The following is a 19,825-nucleotide window of genomic DNA, read 5'->3' on the forward strand; positions in this document are numbered from 1 at the left end:
TTGCCGTTTTCTATAGTTAGCTTTTGTATGCTGAGTATACCTGAGCGAGAGAAAAAAAAGGCAAAAGATCAAATTTGATTTTACAAATGAATATTAAAATAAGAAATTATTTATGTTACAAGACTTCTTATGCAATGAAGAAGTTCGATTTAATTAACAGCATCAACTATAACAATATCACCATTAGCAACTGCTTCCAGGGATCTCTTGTGACTCAAATACAGATTCATGTAGAAAGTGAAAAGAGAGACAGCAGCAAGCCTGGTAGTAAATATTATCACTTAGATATCAAATTTTAGATTATTTATGTTGTTCTGCTTACATGACGCCACTGCTAGCAATGCTATCCTTTGCTTTCAAGCTCTTTCTAGAGTTTAAAACAGAAGTGAAACCAAAATAAGCAGCAATCCAAGGAACAATTTTGTAACGGTTCTGAAATTGCAAACAAAAAAAATAAGTTAATCTGTCTTGTGTATGTGCACAAATTGCTTACTCTTGTCATGATGGCGCCCATTGCTTCATTAAGAAATGAGTTTTTTTTTTTTTCTTCTAAAATTTTAATATAAGCTTACCAACTAAAGTAGCCAACATTTGAGACCAATCTTCTTCTTCTTCATTTCTGCGAGGAAGATGGAAAGGAACGACATTATCAGGTCGACGAGGATCGGATTTACTTGATGACATTTTCAGGAAAGCAAAATGGAAAACTGAGGTTTAATTTCAATCAATTTAAGAATCTGGTTCTTTGCACACATAAAAAACTTCGCATACAGTTTTTTTTTTTTTCCTTTTTTTTTCGTCTCTTTTTTAAAATCTGTACAGTTTAGAATGGCTTCTAAAAAGTAAATCAGTTGCAATAACAAGCTAACAAAGCTAATTTTAACTAATTTGTATTCTTATTACAGCAAATTTCGAACAGATTATATTTGTCGTGTGCGATATCGCAACACACTTCCTTCAATACCTTTTGCACCCAAAATGCTTACAATTCCATCTCTCATTGAACGTCACATTCCTTATCAATCAAATAGCTTAATAGAGCAAACACCTTATTCATTAGCAATGGATCAAAGTGCTGCTATTCCTTTTGACAAAGCCCTTGTTGATTATTTAGATGTATTGGAAACAAATGCTGAAGAAGGTATAAATCAAAATAAAAGAAAAACAATATACTTTTACTAAATCAATAAACAACAAAACTTACACTTCTCTATTTAGTACTGAGACCTACTGAAGAAGTTGCAGAAGAAGACAAGATACTATTGACTGCACCACGCGATGCTCAACAGGGTGCTGGAGCATCCAGTAAAAGACCCAATGTTACTTGGCTTCGTCGTTCTGAATATATTGCACACGAAACACGGAGTACAACAGGCAGGAAGGAAGGTGTTGAAAACAAGTTTGCCATGTCTGGAGCAGCAGCCAAAAAACGTAGCTATGACACCATGCAAGAACAAATTGCTGGTATTGAAAACACCTTTAAGCCTGTTTCTACAGATCTAAGACACCCACAAACTAAATCTAAGGTCAAGAAGATCACACCACTCTTGCCAGATATGAATTGTTGGGAAAACATATATACCATCGGACAGTTCAGTGTGGAGCCAGCCGATGAAGCTAGAAAGGCTAAGAGAAGAGCTGTTGCTCCTGTTAATAATGTACGACCTTCAGCAATAGATGCTACTGATCGTGGAATTTTGAGACCTATGGTCAATCCTCACGATCCTACAGACACTTATTTGGTCTGGTTCTTGCCTGATGGTCCAAGTACCGCAAGATTGGTTCAACAAAAGGAAGATCCATTGGCCAGTTTATCTGACGACGTAAGAAACTATTTTATTTGTCCCTTTCTACATCAAGTATTTACTTTTTAATTCCTTCTTTCAGAATTTAACATACAATGCTGTTTGTGATTATGAATACAGTAACGATGCTGGCTCTGGTTCCAAACACCTGTTGATATCTATCCATGAAGATCCTGATGGTGATAAGGCAGTGTACTGTCCAATCAGAAGCAAAATGCTTGTTAGAAAGAAGAGAGCTTTGGTAAAATTTATAATAATATAAAAGTATGTCTGTGCTCACAATCAATTTTATAGAGCGCAAAATTAAGATATTTGGATGACTATGAGAAGCCCAACGTATTAACAGTTACATACAACAATTAAAATCCTCCAACTTTCATGCCAGCTTGTATTTTCATTCTCGTTTGAAAACCCTTGATTGATTTGAATAACTACTCCACACTCTGTCATACTTTCATAAGATTTTGGAGTATATCCTCTTTTTATTTTTTGTATTAGTCTTTTTACTGCATAATATAGACAAACATAACATGTGTGATACTGTTTCTTTAGTATCAGCTTCTTATAAAATATATACTTGCATTAGGATGTACAGCAATATTTATTTCAACGCACCTTGACAAAAAAAAAGTCGGATTAATTTTTTTTTTTTTTTGCGCATTTCACCTTGTAAAACTCAATCTACCTTTTCCAAGCAAAAAGTTAACACCACTAGACATATTTTTTTACGAGAAATAGATCTCAGCATATTTGAAAGGCTTTAATATTAGTAGTGTGCGCAAAAAAGCTATCTATTAACTTTTTTGCCTTGTATGTTATCACAGCATCAAGTTTTTCCAATAGTTGGTTATCATCATCTCCTGTCCATGGTTGGATCATTTGTGCTGGACTTGGATGGCACAAAAATCCTTTTAGCCGCCGAGTGCATTTTTAATTCCTTGCACATCATGCTCAACAAGTTCAAACGACTTTCATCACCTTCTTTTGTTCTAAATTTTCTTACGTAAACAATAACACTATATCCATCCTTCTTGAAAGACTGAATATTCTGCTGGCATAATGGTAGTTATTTGACAATAAACTTTATGACGTCTGCTATCGTATATTGCATGATTAAATGAATACAAATAAAAAAAAGTAACTTATGTACCTTACCTATATACTTCTTTAATACTTCAATAGCTTTTCTTCTTTTGGTAGTACTGTGCATTAAATCAATGTCTTTCCCTGAACACCATTTTCCAAGGCCAATGGGGTTTTGTCTTGAAGTAAAAAGGAGTATTTCCAAACATAAGCCAGAATATCCCTCATAGAACACAAACGGTTTTCATACACCTCATCCTTGTGTGGATTAACAGGCACAGAAACTACATTGAGAAATTTTACAAGCCCTGCATGGTTATCTAAGAGAAAATCGACGTTTACTGAACTATTGGATATACACCATTAGTTTATTACTCACTGATAAATTGCCGTTCTTCTTTCTTAATTACATTGACGTTAGCTACTAATTCCCGGGTTTGATAGTTATGATAGAGAAATTGGGTTTGGTTGATGGCTTTTTTTACTTTGGATAAATGGTTTTGTTGCATCTTTTGTATAACAGATTTCACCATTAACAAAACTGACAACCTCTTTAGTTAATTTTTTGACATTGACTTTGTTGAATTCCTCGCAGAAAAACATACATATCGCTTATTCTCTAGTAATGACGCTCATGCTTAAAAAAATATAAAAAATAAAACAATCGAGGGATAGCAGTTGTTTTTTTGCTTGGAAAAGCGAATTCTGTCAAGAGGAAACTTTTTAAACAACCATATATTGTAGCAGCCACACTTTTTTAACCACTTAAAAAAAGACTTAATAGAAGGCTTCTTTGTTATTCTTCTTTCTTTTTAATAGTTACTTCATTTGATTCAGATGATTCACCAGAAGGTAAGCCTTCTGATACTGACACATTGGTTGCTTCTTTACCGTCTTTGTTTCACTGTGCTCAGATATGAAGGATCGCGTCTTCTTCGGCAGCAAACAAGCTCTTAATGCCTCTTTGGACATATGGAAAACAGCAGTAGTATTTCTCTTACTAATATGAGCCTGATGTCTGATCCAATTGACATGATGAATAATAAACTTGGAATGTTCAAGCATCAAATTTTATTTGGTCTGCAATCTAGGATACTGACTAAATGTTCATTAACGTATCCAACAGCGCTTTTTTGAACAAAAAGGTATTGAAAAATGTTGGTAAATGAAGTTGACAACATTTGATAAATTGTTGTCAGCAAAAGTGTATAAGGTGATTAATAAATCAAAAATATGCATCGAGGTGCGGTTGCTGCAATAGATGTACTTGAGCGAGGAAGCGAAAGACACTGTTTATCTGAGTCTAAAATCAATCGTTGATCTTTCAAACAACAGCACTGCTTCAGGATCATCATGGCAACAGCTGAAAAATTAAGTGTATGAATCTCGTATAACGTTACTACTACCTGCTAACATTAAAGAGGACTTGAAGGAGATCGAGCAGGCACGTTTGTTTTCTATTGATAACTTTGACCACCATTAAGTTGAGTATTTTGATAGACAGCCATGTCGAATTTGAAACAATCGTACCAACTATGCTTGAGGCTTCAGGCGAAACATGCCTTCACCCCTGAAGAACCTTTTTTCGAAATCTATTCGCACGTGTAAAGCTGTCAAAATGTACAAGAATGGTTCTATTTGATGTAATGTTTTTAATAGGATGCGTTTATTGCATGGAAAAAATGGTATTTTGAAAACTGAGCGATCGAAGAACGCCACAGAGCAGGATTTCGTTAATGAAACCTGGACGCCGATCATGACGGCGATATTCAATGGCAACGATTTAGTTTTGAAGTGGTAGGGCTGTTTATCGCAATTGAAATCATATCTTACAGCTAACATATATATAAAGAGATGATTCTGTTTCACAAACATCAGCTTCAGCTCCTTTCCCTATGTCGTCCGATTATTTCTTTGGATCCTATCGTGTGGCTACCAATGACCAGAATAGAACAAAGTCGCGGTGTGCGTTGGCGTCTCGGATGGCCCCTGTTGGTACATCTAGACCATGCCCTTTCCATTCTTCACAGACACTTACAAAACCTCATCCTATTCAGCGTCTCAATATGCACCGCCGACTACAATTGCCTGAAACAATAGTAGATCCTTTATCCTTCCTTCTGAACAAACCACCTCAATGAATACCACAGTCCTTTCAAGCAGCATTTCCTTGGCCCCTTAGATGGCCTACTATCGTACCGCCCTCCATGAGCTCGACTACTTCTGCCATGACAAGGTTCCACCTTCACCACCACCCTACATTGGACAAAGATTCCCCGAATGCCTCCCGTTACTGTTTCTTACACGTGTTACATTTTCTTTCTCTCAAATATTTTTACCCTTGATTCCAGTAGAGGTTTTTAACTTCCATTCATTTCCTTTTGATCTGACCCGGGCGAAGACGATGAAAACAAAGTCATCACGCGTTCATTTGGGCTTTAATTTTATTTGTAAATAAAATAAATGCTTCAACGTATCCTAAAATTCCAAATAAAGAAATAAATGGGTAAAAGTGCCACCGGCGTATTGATGCTTTTGTAAGATATTAAAATGTGGGGAAAACACTGTAACATTTAAAGAAAAAATGGGATTTTTTGTTTCTCTTTTTTTTTTTTTTTTCCTTCTCTTTTTTATTTGATTAGTAATAAAATATGACTGTGAGATTCCCAAAACATTTGAAACCAATCGAGCCTCAAGGAAAGAGACTTTTGCAACAGGAACGTCAGCATGCTACTTTTGATGCAAATGACTTAATGTACCATATTTATGGAAAAGAATACATTGAAAGAAGAGATCGCATACTCCGTATTCTTGAAAACGACCCCACCTTGGGAGACAAATCTCACCGTTATTACAATGGTCGAGCCATACGCTTTAAAAAGTCTTTGGCTGCTGCCAAGCGCTTTGCTGAGCTACAGAGGTAAAAATGTAAATAAAAGGAGAGTACGATTGACTGAAAAAATCGGTGATTAGGATTCATCATTGGAACGATGAAGATTTTGCTGTTGCAGAATCTCTTTTTGACGAAGCAAGCGCAGTAAGCTATAGTTCTGTGGGAAAATGAAAGGATGTGTACTTATCCGTTTTGCTCTAGTTTCGACTTCATCGCTCGATGTTTATGCCCACTATTGCAAATCAAGGCACAGAGGAACAGAAGAAAATATATTTGGAGCCCGCTTTGAAGTACGAGATTATTGGATGCTATGCTCAGACAGAGGCAAGTTATCTGACAACAACACCCTCACTCGTTTTTAGTATCTAAATCTTACCTCATCATTTATTCTAGCTTGGTCATGGCTCAAATGTTCGTGGATTGGAAACTACTGCAACATACCAGCCTGAGACTGAGACATTCGTGCTTAATTCCCCTACCTTAACCTCTTCAAAATGGTGGATCGGTGGATTAGGTGCTGCAGCAAATCATGCTATTGTAATGGCACGCTTGATTTCTTTGGGAAATGACTATGGACCACATCCATTTATTGTTCAGATTCGAAACTTGGAAAACCATGAGCCTCTGAAAGGCATCACTGTAGGCGATATCGGGCCTAAGTTTGGGTTTAATACTGTGGATAATGGATTCATTCTCTTTGATCATGTCCATATTCCACATATTTCTATGCTAGCACGTTATTCTCGTATAGATAGGAAGACTGGTGAATATATTACACCTCCCAACTCAAAGTTAGCTTACGGCACCATGGTATTTGTTCGTGCCAATATTGTCTTGGGTAATTCTCTCTTGATCGTCAAAGAGAAATTTTATAGACATCACTAAATGTACATCCTATTAGAATCTTGCCTTGTACTTGCAAGAGCAGCAACTGTTGCTATTCGCTATTCTGCAATCCGTGTTCAAGGCTCGGATACCTCCAATCCCAAAAAGCTGACTGATGCTGATGGTACCGTAAAGACGATCGAAACGCCCGTCTTGGACTATACCATGCAACAATATAGATTGTTTCCAATTATTGCCCAGGCTTACGCTTGTCACTTTACTGGACAACAAATGCACCGCATGTATAACGAAAATCAGGAAAAGATGGCTCAGGGGGATTTTTCCTATTTAGCAGATCTTCACGCTTCTTCCTCTGGATTAAAGAGCTTAACGACAACACTTGCTGTCTCTGCTATTGAAGAATGTAGACGAGCCTGTGGAGGTCACGGTTATTCCTTGTTCTCTGGTTTAGGTCATTTTTATCAAGATTACCTTCCAAAGGCTACTGTGAGATCATGTTTATTGTTTATCAACAAAAGCTAATTCTTCTTTTGTATTATAGTGGGAAGGAGACAATTATCTATTAACACAGCAAACAGCACGCTATCTCATCAAAACCATGCGATCAGTGCGTGCAGGAAAAATAAATTCAAGCTTCTCTGCTCAATACCTTGCTGAATACATATCCAGCCCTCAAGCTCGTTGTCCGTTTGTGCACATCGACAATCTAAATAACCCAGAATCACTCTTGAATGCCTTCAAATTTCGCTCTGCTTTTTTGATAGATAAAGTGGTGTATGCTTTGGATACAGAAAAGATGAGCTGGAACGATATGTTGATTGAAATCTATAGAATATCTCGAGCACATTGTCAGCTGTTGTTGGTTTCTAACTTTATTCTGGCCGCATTCGACAAATCAGACTCTTTAAAACCAGGCATTGCTCATGCGCTCCAGCAGGTCGCCATCTTGTTTTGCATTTCTACACTTGAGCAAGAGTCTGCAGATTTCTTGACTTGTGGATACCTTTCTCCCGAACAGGTGCTCATGATCAAACGCCATCTTGTATGCATTCTCAAGTCCATTCGACCTAATGCGGTTGCTTTAGTAGATGCTTTTGGGTTACCGGATTACATGCTTAACTCTGCTCTTGGTGAAAATGATGGTTATGTGTATGAGAAGATGACAGCTATGGCTGAATTAGAACCTTTGAATCAAGCCAAGGTAGTAGACGGATATGAAGATTTTATTCGTCCATTGATTCATAATGGCAAGCACAACTGGAGAATTGGGAAGGACGGTGTGGCTAGACTATAGGATTATATAATATGTGTAAAAGCTTAAAAATATATTTAAAAACCAAAAAGCAAGGACTTTGATTATTTGCTTTGTACAAAATGACCTTATACAACATTTATTAGTACTTTGTGTTACCTCTTTCTTATTCATTATGTGCAAATCTAAACATTTTAACGAAATGTGATACAAGGCTCACCTTGTCAATTTGTAAATCTAATGGAACTTTTTTTTTTTTTTTTTACATGCCAAACCTCCAACGTTCGACGTAACCGCTTCTATTTGTCTGTAAGTTTGATAATCCTCTTCTCACAAGAAATATTCTCTCCTCAGTTGTTTGCTTGTGTCTCTTGTATGAGGTGTTTAAAATACCGCTTCCTACTTTTCAAAAAGTTCTTGTAGTCCACTTCTTTTGACAACAAACCAAGCAATAAAATGAACTGATTCATCGTTAGTGACATTAAACGCACTCATCGTGAGCAAGTTTTCTACCATGAAAAGTTTGCTCAACTCTAGTTTGGCTGTAAACTTTCATTTTTGTTTTGACAACAAAGAATAATTGATAAACGCGCGAATTGATATCTTTATGAAATTTACAATGTGTTGAAAAAGATGTTGCTGATAGCAATCTTCCAATTAAAAAGGTAATGCTTTATTGTAAAGAAATACCCAATTCGTTAAAAGGTTTTTACGTATTCTTTCCCTTGAGCCTAATCTTATTTTTTATGTCTTTCCACAAATCAGACCTTTAGTTTTTTAAATGAAAAGGTATACTATGTTTTCTTAAAATTATAAACAATGTTATGTGAAAACTAAGGATACTTGGTCATGTTTTATTATATGTTTCGCTGCTTTATGGTAACAGTATAGGGTATTATCATCAGTTATATTCTTTGATAGCCTTTTTATGTTTAGAAGCCATGATGTATGTACCTCAAAACCATCAAAGAATTTCTTTTTTTTTTTTTGTCTGGACATATGCCAATTAACATATGCTTTAAAGCAGAGCCATTGGTTTTCATGGTTGCAGCGTTAATTTTTGGAAATATTGTGTTTGTTTATTTAATAAATACTATGTAGGCTATTTCGGTACATCTGAAAACAGTAATTGTAGAAATATTTAATCCGTAAACTTAAAAATCAAAACACATTAATTGAAAATATAAAATTGTAAATTGAGATTTGAAAACTTCATTAAATACGCAAGTTGATATCGTGAGTACTGTGCGTTGTATGTACGCATTCTCAATGCATTACGAAAAGAGGTGCAAGTCTGGTTCTCATGTATCACGACTAATTCAAGCTAGAATAGCTCAATTTTATAATACAGAGAAAGCAATATATGATAAAAAGCTTGGCACTAAAATGCATTATGAGCAAAGATATCTTTTTTAAAAGAGAATAATCTCATATTGAATGCTGTGAGAATCAATAATATGGAAGGAAACATGTGGACTTTACTAATTTAATTAGATAGTCTGTCGTATTCTTTTTTCAAACCTTCATCCTTTTTCTACTCATTATTTATGATTAGATTGAAATCACTTTACACCCTTACTGAGCTGAACCATATTTATTGGACGTGTAATTTTATTTCCCATCTTTTCTGAAGAATGTTTAAATGTCGTGGCGTATTAATTTCCACGTCACTTACCAAATAAGGTCAATAACAGATTATGGAAACACATTGTGAAACGCATTTTCGGAAGGACAAGAAATCGTTGTTCTTTAAAGTTAACGTACTTTCCCAAAAATAGTTTGTGAGGGGGAAAAAAAAAAGTAAAAGTGCATATGATTACCCACTGCATAACTGCTAAATTCTATCTTCTTTTGGTTAAACCTACTGACTAATAATGAATTATACAGGCGACTTTTCATTTTTCTTATTGTTGAGTGATCGGCGTAACATTCTGACTTTTAAAATATTTCACCTATTTAAACACCACCTTCTGCCTTTCTTTTCTTTCAATTTATCTTTTATTAAACATGTCCTTGAAAGATTTACCAGTTCAACAAAAAATCGCTTTAACTGGAGCTGCTGCTTCTTCTCTGCTTGCTCTTATTACATTAAAGTATCATGATCGCCCAGTCTTTAGTGAACATCAAAAGGATATTCCTCATGTCAAGGGTTATCCACTCATTGGTAACCTTCCAACTTTGTTACATAATATTCCTAGAATATATGATTATCAACTCGAGCTTTTCGAAAGGCTGGATACACTTACCTTGTAAGTTTATTTATAGACCCGATTACTTGTTTAATATAACACATATCTTTCATTAGAACTGCACCATCAGCTGGTATGCCAAACATGATCTTTACAATTGATCCGCGAAATGTTGAACACATTTTAAAAAGTATAAAAAGAAAAAAAAAATAGCTTAAATTGCTTTTTGTCAATTCATTTCTTGTAGCAAACTTTCAAAATTACTTAAAGGGACCCAAATTTAACAAAAATCTTGCTGAACTCTTGGGACATGGTATTTTTAATGCAAATGGAGAACAGTGGAAATACCAACGCAAGACAGCAAGTCATATATTTAACGTCAAGAACTTCAGAGATCAATTCACAGAGTAAAAAGAGAAAATGGCCAATATAAACACCTTGTTAAACTACTCGTGTTTAAAAATAGTGTGTTTGTTAAAGAAATGCATGTTATGTTTGATAACATTCTTGAAAAGACTTGCAAGCAAGGTACTATCTTTGATTTCCATGATACCATGTTCAGATTTACACTGGATTCATTTGTTTAGTAAGTACATAAATCAAGTAAAAGAGCTTGATTCATATATTTATATTCTTTTAGCCTTGGTTTTGGTGTTCAATTGGACGCACTGGTGAAGGAAGGCAAAGTGCCTTTTGCTGAATCCTTTGATTTCCTTCAGCGCAGAAGTGCTGAGCGCTTTGTTGATCCTTTGATGGGTATCAAGGAAACGTTTTACAACGCGTTTCTAACAAAAGAGAATACAACAAAATATAATATCAAAGTGATTGATACGTTTGCCCAAGATGTTATTGAAAAGAGACGCAAAGAGATAGCCGCTGGTAAAGAAGATCAAAAGGATTTACTGTCTCGTTTCATGGCTGCAAGTAATGAAAAAGGAGAAAAATTGAGTGATAAAGAACTTCGTGACGCAGTCTTGAACTTTATTATTGCTGGCCGTGATACAACTGCTCAGGCCTTGTCATGGTTATTTTATAGTATTAGCTTACAGCCTCGAATTGAAAAAAAAATGCTTGAAGAGATTGAGAAATACATTACAGATGAAGTTGAAAATGACTCTCCTGCTCTTTATGAAGTCATTAGTAACATGCCTTATATCCATGCAGTGTAACTAATAACTCTTCCTATTTTCTTTTCCATTTTCTAATCCCTTACTTGTTAGGTTTTATGAAACCCTTCGCTTGTTCCCCTCAGTACCAACAAACCAAAAGTATGCATTTGAAGATGATGTATGGCCCGATGGAACACATGTCAAAGCAGGAACCTATATTGCTATGAGCTCATATTCTCAAGGAAGGTGCAAGAAATTATGGGGCGAGAATGCCAAGGAATTCTATCCTGAAAGATGGATCGATGAAGAGGGTAACGTCAAGAGAGAACCAGCTGGTAAATGGTCGGCGTTCCATGCCGGTCCTCGTATTTGCTTAGGTGAATTTTTTTTTTCTTGGTATTTCTTGTGTGCTCATACATTCCAATAGGACAAAATTTGGCTACGCTTGAAGCACTCGTTTGTGTCATTATGCTTCTCAGACGTTACTCTTTCAAACTTATGGAGAATCAAACGGTCACTTATGATGTATCATTAACTTTGCCTATGAAATATGGTATGAAAATGTTTGTTGAGAAACGCAAATAAAATCATTATTCTTGCCCTCTCTTTTCTTCTTTATTCATCATCGTGGCTGATATGCTATTTTATCTACCAAACAGTGAAATAATATTTCGCATCGCACTTTGTATAAATCTTTTATGTAGCATTTAATTAAATTCGTAAAAGATATTCATTTTGCCAGTGATAAAAACATTGCGTGTTGTCGTTTACCTTTGACAGTAACAGAAACCTATTGTAGCAACGTTTATTCGTCAATTACTACAAGATTGCTTTTATCTGCCTTTTTTTTGTTTATTTGAATTCTCGAATCATTTATATTCTTTGTAATGTCGTTAAATTATAATAGACTATGTAATTTGTCTATTAAGTCTATTAATGTACATCAACAAATCTATATTTTCGATTTCCTTTCGAAAGTGGTTCGCGTCAGAGCTATAATCAAATCGTCCGTGTTAACAGAAATTTATGACTGCAAAGAATGCAAAGTTTATTTCACGTTCATTAAATCCTATTAAATTATTACGAACGGTACACTCGAACAGTTTTTTGATTCTATACAAAAAATAACGATTCCAGTAAAAACCATGTATCTTTCATTATTTATATTTACCATAAATATAAGATCAGGACATTAGCATACGCCATTACATGTATTAAAAACTAATACATGAATATGCTATTTCATCGAAAAACATGTAATCAAATATATTCATTTTAACAAATATTCATAAATTTCTGTCAAAAATGACTCATCCTATTCCCCAAAATATTTAAAGCAATTAGAAAATGCTCCTGAAAGCTGATTTGTCGTATGAGAAAAGCGCTAATCGCTTCATCCTCTCTAAATCCACTGCTGATTGATATTACAAGAATTGGAACATCCAAAGGCCTATGAGAGTGCAGAAGCTATTTGCTATCCTCTTGGCTGATGATGTTCAAAAAAAGAAACATGACACGCCGCTTACTAAGATCATGAAAAAAGCTTTATCACATTTTATTTTAGACGTTTTCTCTATATATGCTATTGTCGAAATTGATGCTAGGTTGCTAAGTATAACCATTATCACAAGTCGCCATGATTTCTTTTTAGTGTTATAAAAAAATAAGAGGAAAGCATTGATAATGGGAAAATATGTTGGAATAAAAATACTTGTTATAATAGAGAAAACGATATGTAATTAAATAATATGAAAAGCTATTAAAAAAAAGGACAGAACAAAAAATAAAATAGGCCAAACAACTTTCCAAAAGGTAACATTAAAAAAAGGTCAAAAAGCGACAACCCAAGAGTGTCGTTACAACCATTTGAGATGGAAACGCAGGACCTCCCAAGCTTTTCTCTTCTATAATGTAATTTATTCCACATTTATATAAACAATGTCTTTTTTTTTACGATATAACAAAAAGTCATATAAAACAATGCAAAAAAAAATTGACGGTGCATTAGTGAACAATTACAATTTGACTAGCTGCTGTTCCATCTAAGCCTTGAAGATCACTAACACTTACTACACTTCCACTATCACTATTACTTCCAGAATGATCTAATACAAGGCTTTCTCTATTACTTGAACGATGTTGACTCTTTCTATATGAGCTGTGTCTCCTTTCATCCATCAACTCATCCAAATCCTCAAATAAGCTGATCGATCCCACCCTTGATAGCGACATTCTTCTTCTATGAAACATGACTTGCTTAAATGCGTTCAACAAGGTGGTTGAGGTAGACAACATCTTTAAATTGTTCATAAAACTATAATAGCCACAGACAGCAATGATTCTGTCTCGACAAAATCGATCGAGAGGCAACCAAGGATTGGTTGTGGGAGGTAAACGCATTCTGAACTCACAGACACGCAATATGTTGCAGCACACACATTTGGTTTTGGGAGGGCTGGGTGTATTATTGGACGAGTTGGTCGACAGATGGCTACTGGTAGCTGAGATGATGGAAGAAGAAGAGTTTGTGGTGGTTGACATGTAACTTGTATGGTACGTTCCGTTCCAATACTGGATTTCGCATTTGTTTTTGGAAATTGCATCCAGTAGCTTCTTTTTGAACCAGGATGATTTCCACCAACCGTGGGATTGCTGGAAGAATAAGCAAGGCTCAATATCTTCAGAGAACACGCGTTTTACAAAAGAAGTAGAAGGTATTGGCTGATTATTGGCTACTTTGCTTTCTGTAACAGCTTTTAGATGCTGCTGGAATTCAGATAGAATGTATCCATCAATTTGTATAGTGCCATTGTTATTATTATAATTGGTTTGATGGCTAGAAGAACGGTGGTGGGATATAAATCTTCTTGGTATAGTATTAGATGTGGGAATAGGTGATGCTTGTTGTTGTTGTTGTTGCTGAGAAAAGCGACGGGTAAGAGTAGATGAAGTATTTGCACTTGAATGGACAGCAGAATCCAGTTGAACCAAAGCCTCCTTCATCTCCTTCAGCCTTAACTCTCTTATATCCCAGCTATCCAATAAGCCAGCCAACTGGCCATTCATTTCGCGATTCAGTTGTACAACGCCATCTCTTTCTGTTACATCATCCATCAGGATTTGATTAAGGGATGAGAAAAGCGTAGATGTAATGTCTGCTACGTCTTCTTCCAAAGCCTCCTTGTCTTGTTCAATCGTCGAACGTATCTCTTCTTGCTCTGACAGTGCAGCAGCGAGTGAACCCAAATCACGTTTAAGATAGGCCTTTTGTTCAATCTGTTCATCTAGTTGAGCCAATAGTTGTTTACAGTTCATACAACATTGATTGTTTTCCTGCTGTTCATCGAGTTGAATATAAAGTGAAGGCTTTGGATAGGGAATATGTGAAGAAGATCCAGAAGAGGTAGAAGAAAGACCATCCATTAGGTTCAAGGGCTCTTCAGCCTGTAACGAGGAATGTTCTGGTATGTGTTGCTGTGACCATTCAGCCACAGCAGCTTGTCGGCGTTCAAGCTCACCTTCTTCTAAATCATCCTCTTTGGTATTTTGAGCTTGTCTTAAGTATTGTAAACAGAGATTAGTGACAGATTTGACTTGCTCTTCATTATTTATGTCAAGTTCTGATAATAAAACGATACTTTCTTTGCTATTAAATTCTACTTTTGATAGTTTACTTGATAAATGGTTGATGTATTGATCCTTTTGTGATAAGCCAATCAACCACTCATTTTTATCGTGTTCGTATTTACAGTGTATTGTCTACGTAATAACATAAGCATTATGCCAAACATACTTTGTTTATGCTCATATTCTTTACAGATAAATCTTTTTCTAATTCTACAACTCTTGATTCTAATTTGGATATAATATCTTGTGCTTGTAATAAAAATGGTAAAACGTCTTCTTCTGTAAACTCTCTATCAAAGATACTAGCTTCATATTCTTCTGTCCTTCTTGGAATGGGTATCTCTTCGTCACTGCTCATAAGAAAGAAAGAAAGAAAGAAAGAAAGAAAGAAAGAAAAAGAAAAGTAAAAAGAAATATTTGTCCCCTGATTTCTATTTTTTATTGGTCCTCAGCAAATAAAAAGAACTTTTTTTTGTTTGTGCGTTAAATGAAGGTAAGGGGTCCGACTTGAAAAAAAAAAGAAAATGAAAGGCTTTTGGTACCTTTTTTTTCTCACTTTAGTCATATTTTACATCAGAAAATTATATTTGTTTTTTCCTCCCTTTTTTTTTCATGGTTGTTAATGCATTCATTATCTAGAACTGACGGAAAATGAAAAACAAGCGCCCAAGTATAAATTAATTGTGACACCCGTTTACACAGTGCTTATGGTGTCAATTGGTAGTTTTTTTGAAATAAGTCGCGGAGGTTTAAATATCAAAATGCGGTTTGGCACTTCTTAGTTATGCCCTGTACTTAATATAATAGTAATATTGGCAAAATGTAGACGAATGTATAGCTATAGGATTCCTAGTAAAAATTTTATATTTATGAAATTAATATAATCAAGTGAGCTTTCATTGTATGTAATCCATACCTTTCGGAATTTGGCAAAACCACCAAGATAATGACAGATCAAACAAAATAATTATAAGATGAAGGCTTCACTACTAGCAACTGTGTCTCTTTGAAGACAAAGATGTATTGACAACAGATTATATCCGAATATAATATATACAGTAGCTATGGAGCGGATGCTGAAGATGCATTTATGTCTCTACCAAAACTATTAAACTTCATATTTAGCAGTAGTTCATGTCTTATGATTTAACATTAGCCAATCTCTAACCATTCACAGATGGACACATTTTGCATTATTCCTGCTGGTAAATAGGAGGATGATGTCTTTGTAATAAAGCAATGCTTAGTAAACGAAACTGGCATCCCCTAACATTTTTCACCTGGTAGTTTATGCCTTGGGCATAGAGAAGATCAACATAATAGCTTCTTCTCCTCAGTTGAGCAATAAACAGTTGTGCTCTTTTTTCCTGTTAGCTTCTAATTTTTCCTTCTTAATGTATAGAATCATGTGCTTATGTCAAATTTTGCTTGTTGTAATGAAGGCGTTAGCAGTAACACTCATCAATGCCCTCTTGAAAATCTTAATCTTACTGATCTACCTTTTTTTTTAATTTGCCCCGACTTTGGATTAGAGTTACTTTAAGCAGCATGGAGCAGCAAATAGAACCATTTTTTATTATAAAAAAGAAGGTAAGGTTTCTGTAACAGGCATAACGAACAAAGAATATTATCTTTTAGGCGTTCAAATGAGTATAAATGTATATCTCATTGGAATCTTGACAAGAACAGTGTACTTGATATCTATCCTAAAGACCCAAAATTAATATAAATAGAAATATTTTAAAACTTGAACATCACCCCTTACTTTTTTTTAACCAAGCAGTATTGGAAAATATGTTTTATTTTGGTACTTTAAACACAGGAAGTTCGTGCAACGTCGTTCCATAAAAGAGAAAGTTATGATTGCATCTTTGTCTTCAGCGCATTATTTGGCTTTGAACGCTATTTTACTATGTTGTTGATAGCATAATGTGTTAATCTTCGAAATGTATTTGAGTAATATGATTTTCCAAAGATAGGTATTTTTAGGGCTCTTTATGACCCAAAAGAGTTACTTTATATTAAATAATTATACGTAACCTCACATGATAGCTATAATGTCGATTGCCTTGTTTTCCCTGTGATCTCTCTGACAAGAATAATAGCATAGAATGATGTATACTGGATCAAGATAGAAGTACATTGTTATCAGATTATACATACTTTAGCGATGTAATGCTTAGAATACTGCAATAGCACACTATCATACGTTTTATCTTTAGAAAGAATAATGGTCTGAACTTCATAGCATGTTTACAATGTTACAGATCGATTTTGATTTAGTTTTTAGTTTTCGGATACTCTATGTTAATGTTGATGTCAGAAAAAAAAACCTTTAAGCAGACATTTTTAAAGCTACCTGCTACTAGATAGTCTATAACAGTTCTTTATCAAGAAAAAGGTAAAAGTTGATACAAATATATAAAATAGTTAAATTAGTTAATATAGTTTTTTTTTTTCCTTTTTTTTTTCTGAGAACGGTACTACCGTTATGAATTACTCTCAGTCTATACAAATGAGATATTTTGATGCCTTGTAATTGCTTGAAAAATAGCAAACAGATACTATGAGCGCTGTATCCAGAATTATTTTTCAAGTTCAAATGGTGCTTTTGATGATATAAGCTTAGCCATACTAAAAATTAATTTTTTTTTGATTGTGATATACAGTGACATGATTCAAAATGCATTATCAAAAGCGCAAATTAAACATTTTAACTGCCGCAATTACTGTGTACAAAACAGAAGACTGTTAATGTGGGCACTGTATTTTCAACGTAGGCAAATGAAAGAAAAAGTTTTTTCCTAATATATGTTCATAGCCATAGATAATATACATTATTTTATACAAAGAGATAAATATGCTTTTATTTTTTTGCTATCCCTTTTTTTTATTTTTTATTTTTTTTGCTAGTTCATATATTTTTGTGTAAATTATTTTACACTTATTGAATCTAACTGGTTTCTTCCAGATCCCCTTAACCTGTACGACTGGACTCTGAGGATCAATTAATGTTCAGTGTAACCTCTCTTCTAAGGTCAATCCACGTCTATTATATGGATTACCAAAACTCGTATAAAATCCGGTCAAACTTTTTTTTCACCTACTTTTTTCTTTTCATTTCTTAATCCCTTCTTTCATTTTCATTACCGCTTAAAAAATGAAGTCCATCTTTGCTGCCATTGCTGCTTTTGCCATCACTATGGCCTCTGCCCAAACCACCAATATTGTCTCCCCCCATGCTCCTACTCTTGGTCAGGTTGTCACCGCTGGTCAAAGTACTACAATCACTTGGACTCCCATTGCTGGCTTTGATACTATCTCCAGCATTGATCTTTTAAAAGGTGATGCCTCTGCCCTTACACCCGTTACTGGTGGTCACGTTGCTAATAACATTAAATCTTCGGTTGGTTCTTACACCTGGAACGTCCCTGCTTCTCTTGCCACTGGAACTGATTGTAAGCTTTTAAAAAGAAATACCTCAAAAGATGGAAAATCTAATTTACACAAAATATATCATAGACGCTTTAAGCTTTGGTACTAGTCCTAATGTTTCTTACACACCCTTCTTCACTATCAAGTCTTCTAGTAAGCTCGATAAATATATCTAAGCGAAGAATATTATGTTTATTTACTTTTTTTGCATTAGACGCTGCTTCTTCTGGTAATTCATCAAGTGCTTCCTCTGGCAGCTCATCAAATGCCAGCTCCTCTTCTGCCAACTCCTCTCCTGCTAACTCCTCTCCTGCTGCTGCTTCTAAGGGTTCTTCATCTTCCTCTACTGCCTCTTCTGCTGCTGCTTCCACCACAAAAGCAGCTTCTGCTGCTAATAAGAACGCCGCCGCCGTTGGTGCCATTGCCGTAGTCGGTGCTGCTGTTGCTGCCTTTGTTTAATTTATATCATAATTTTTTTTACACCCTTTTGTCTGTATCCAATAAAATTAAAAGCTCTTCTTAATGTATCTTGAAGAGATGATATTTTTCAATGTGATTATTCCTGGTAAAAAGAAGTCTAAAAATATGAATCGTGTGTAACAAGTATAGAATAAAATGGAAATGCGAATACAACGACCGCAATGCCTTGCAGAGAAATTTTTTCCAGTACGATTAAAGAATAACCCAATTGAGCACATAATCACTTCTGGGATTGAATTGCCCGGGTCAGATCAAAAAAAAGGGATAAAGAACTAAAAGCCTTTTTGATAGGCAAAAAGGGAAAAAGACGAAGAAGGGAAGAGGAAAAAGAATATGTATCAGCAAATACTGGATTAATTGTTGCACAGTCATTTGACAAGCTTGACCCCAAGAGGGGGGTTTTTCTAGTACAATCGTTCCACTCTCAATTTAAGGATTTTGAGAAAAAAATTCATTGGTTGTTCGAAGTTCATTGCGTGGATTCTGAGAAAGTAATTTCATGGCTCATTTTATTTCATTTGATACTTGAATAAAACATTTCTAATATAAATTATACCACAATGACAAAAGAAGTGAACCAGTTCATTGCTCAACATAAGAAAGCTTTTATAAAGATAAATAAAGCAGCTTTGGATGATATCAACAAAGTGAGTATTGATTGTCATTGAACCTTGTCTCCATGGCAATTATTGACTTAATTTGTTCTTTTGTAGGAACTAGATAAAAGTACTAACAAGAAGAGAAATAACAAAAGAAAGGTACAATTTTATTGAATCATATACAAAGTAATATTCTTACGCGTCATTTACAATATTGTTTACAATAGAAATCTGTTGTAAAGAGCAGCGTGGCGAAAAAAAAGAAAGGTTTAAATACACATCTTTTCTGATTTGTTCCATATCAAATTATTTATCCCATTTTCCTTTAGATCAACACTACCAGTAATCTCGCAGTTTTATTTTTAAAACACTACCGAAATGATAATGAAGGCAAAAAAGCGAAGCACTTTCAAATGTATGAAAATACACCCACTTTTTTATTTGAATGGCTATACTAATATGCGTAATTTTTTTTTTGTATTAGGATTACCAAAAATTACATAATTG

The 19,825-nt window shown here is 34.8% G+C and overlaps 6 protein-coding genes across 6 annotated transcripts; 4 read left to right on the forward strand and 2 right to left on the reverse strand.

Annotated features, from left to right (window-relative positions):
* Positions 1-149: 149 nt before the first annotated feature.
* On the reverse strand, positions 150-684 carry RO3G_07771 (uncharacterized protein; the record flags this gene model as incomplete). Its single annotated transcript, XM_067662361.1, has 4 exons — positions 150-261; positions 323-432; positions 494-516; positions 573-684. The coding sequence occupies 4 exons, from the start codon at positions 682-684 to the stop codon at positions 150-152; spliced, it is 357 nt and encodes a 118-aa protein (XP_067518462.1).
* Positions 685-828: 144 nt separating this feature from the next.
* RO3G_07772 (uncharacterized protein) lies at positions 829-2,168 on the forward strand (the record flags this gene model as incomplete). Its single annotated transcript, XM_067662362.1, has 5 exons — positions 829-842; positions 906-1,141; positions 1,219-1,823; positions 1,888-2,046; positions 2,100-2,168. 5 exons carry the CDS (start codon positions 829-831, stop codon positions 2,166-2,168), a joined length of 1,083 nt encoding a protein of 360 aa, XP_067518463.1.
* A 3,371-nt stretch (positions 2,169-5,539) lies between these two features.
* RO3G_07773 (uncharacterized protein) lies at positions 5,540-7,921 on the forward strand (the record flags this gene model as incomplete). The annotated part of the gene is made up of 6 exons (XM_067662363.1): positions 5,540-5,808; positions 5,862-5,925; positions 5,983-6,135; positions 6,175-6,619; positions 6,683-7,113; positions 7,169-7,921. The coding sequence occupies 6 exons, from the start codon at positions 5,540-5,542 to the stop codon at positions 7,919-7,921; spliced, it is 2,115 nt and encodes a 704-aa protein (XP_067518464.1).
* A 1,965-nt stretch (positions 7,922-9,886) lies between these two features.
* On the forward strand, positions 9,887-11,762 carry RO3G_07774 (uncharacterized protein; the record flags this gene model as incomplete). Its single annotated transcript, XM_067662364.1, has 7 exons — positions 9,887-10,128; positions 10,185-10,258; positions 10,316-10,475; positions 10,535-10,654; positions 10,709-11,233; positions 11,289-11,512; positions 11,605-11,762. The coding sequence occupies 7 exons, from the start codon at positions 9,887-9,889 to the stop codon at positions 11,760-11,762; spliced, it is 1,503 nt and encodes a 500-aa protein (XP_067518465.1).
* A 1,419-nt stretch (positions 11,763-13,181) lies between these two features.
* Positions 13,182-15,162, reverse strand: RO3G_07775 (uncharacterized protein; the record flags this gene model as incomplete). The annotated part of the gene is made up of 2 exons (XM_067662365.1): positions 13,182-14,936; positions 14,995-15,162. 2 exons carry the CDS (start codon positions 15,160-15,162, stop codon positions 13,182-13,184), a joined length of 1,923 nt encoding a protein of 640 aa, XP_067518466.1.
* Positions 15,163-17,964: 2,802 nt separating this feature from the next.
* RO3G_07776 (uncharacterized protein) lies at positions 17,965-18,698 on the forward strand (the record flags this gene model as incomplete). Its single annotated transcript, XM_067662366.1, has 3 exons — positions 17,965-18,262; positions 18,327-18,392; positions 18,454-18,698. 3 exons carry the CDS (start codon positions 17,965-17,967, stop codon positions 18,696-18,698), a joined length of 609 nt encoding a protein of 202 aa, XP_067518467.1.
* Positions 18,699-19,825: the final 1,127 nt, after the last annotated feature.

This window comes from Rhizopus delemar, genomic scaffold (genome assembly GCF_000149305.1).
Source record: "Rhizopus delemar RA 99-880 supercont3.5 genomic scaffold, whole genome shotgun sequence".
NCBI lineage: Eukaryota > Fungi > Mucoromycota > Mucoromycetes > Mucorales > Rhizopodaceae > Rhizopus > Rhizopus delemar.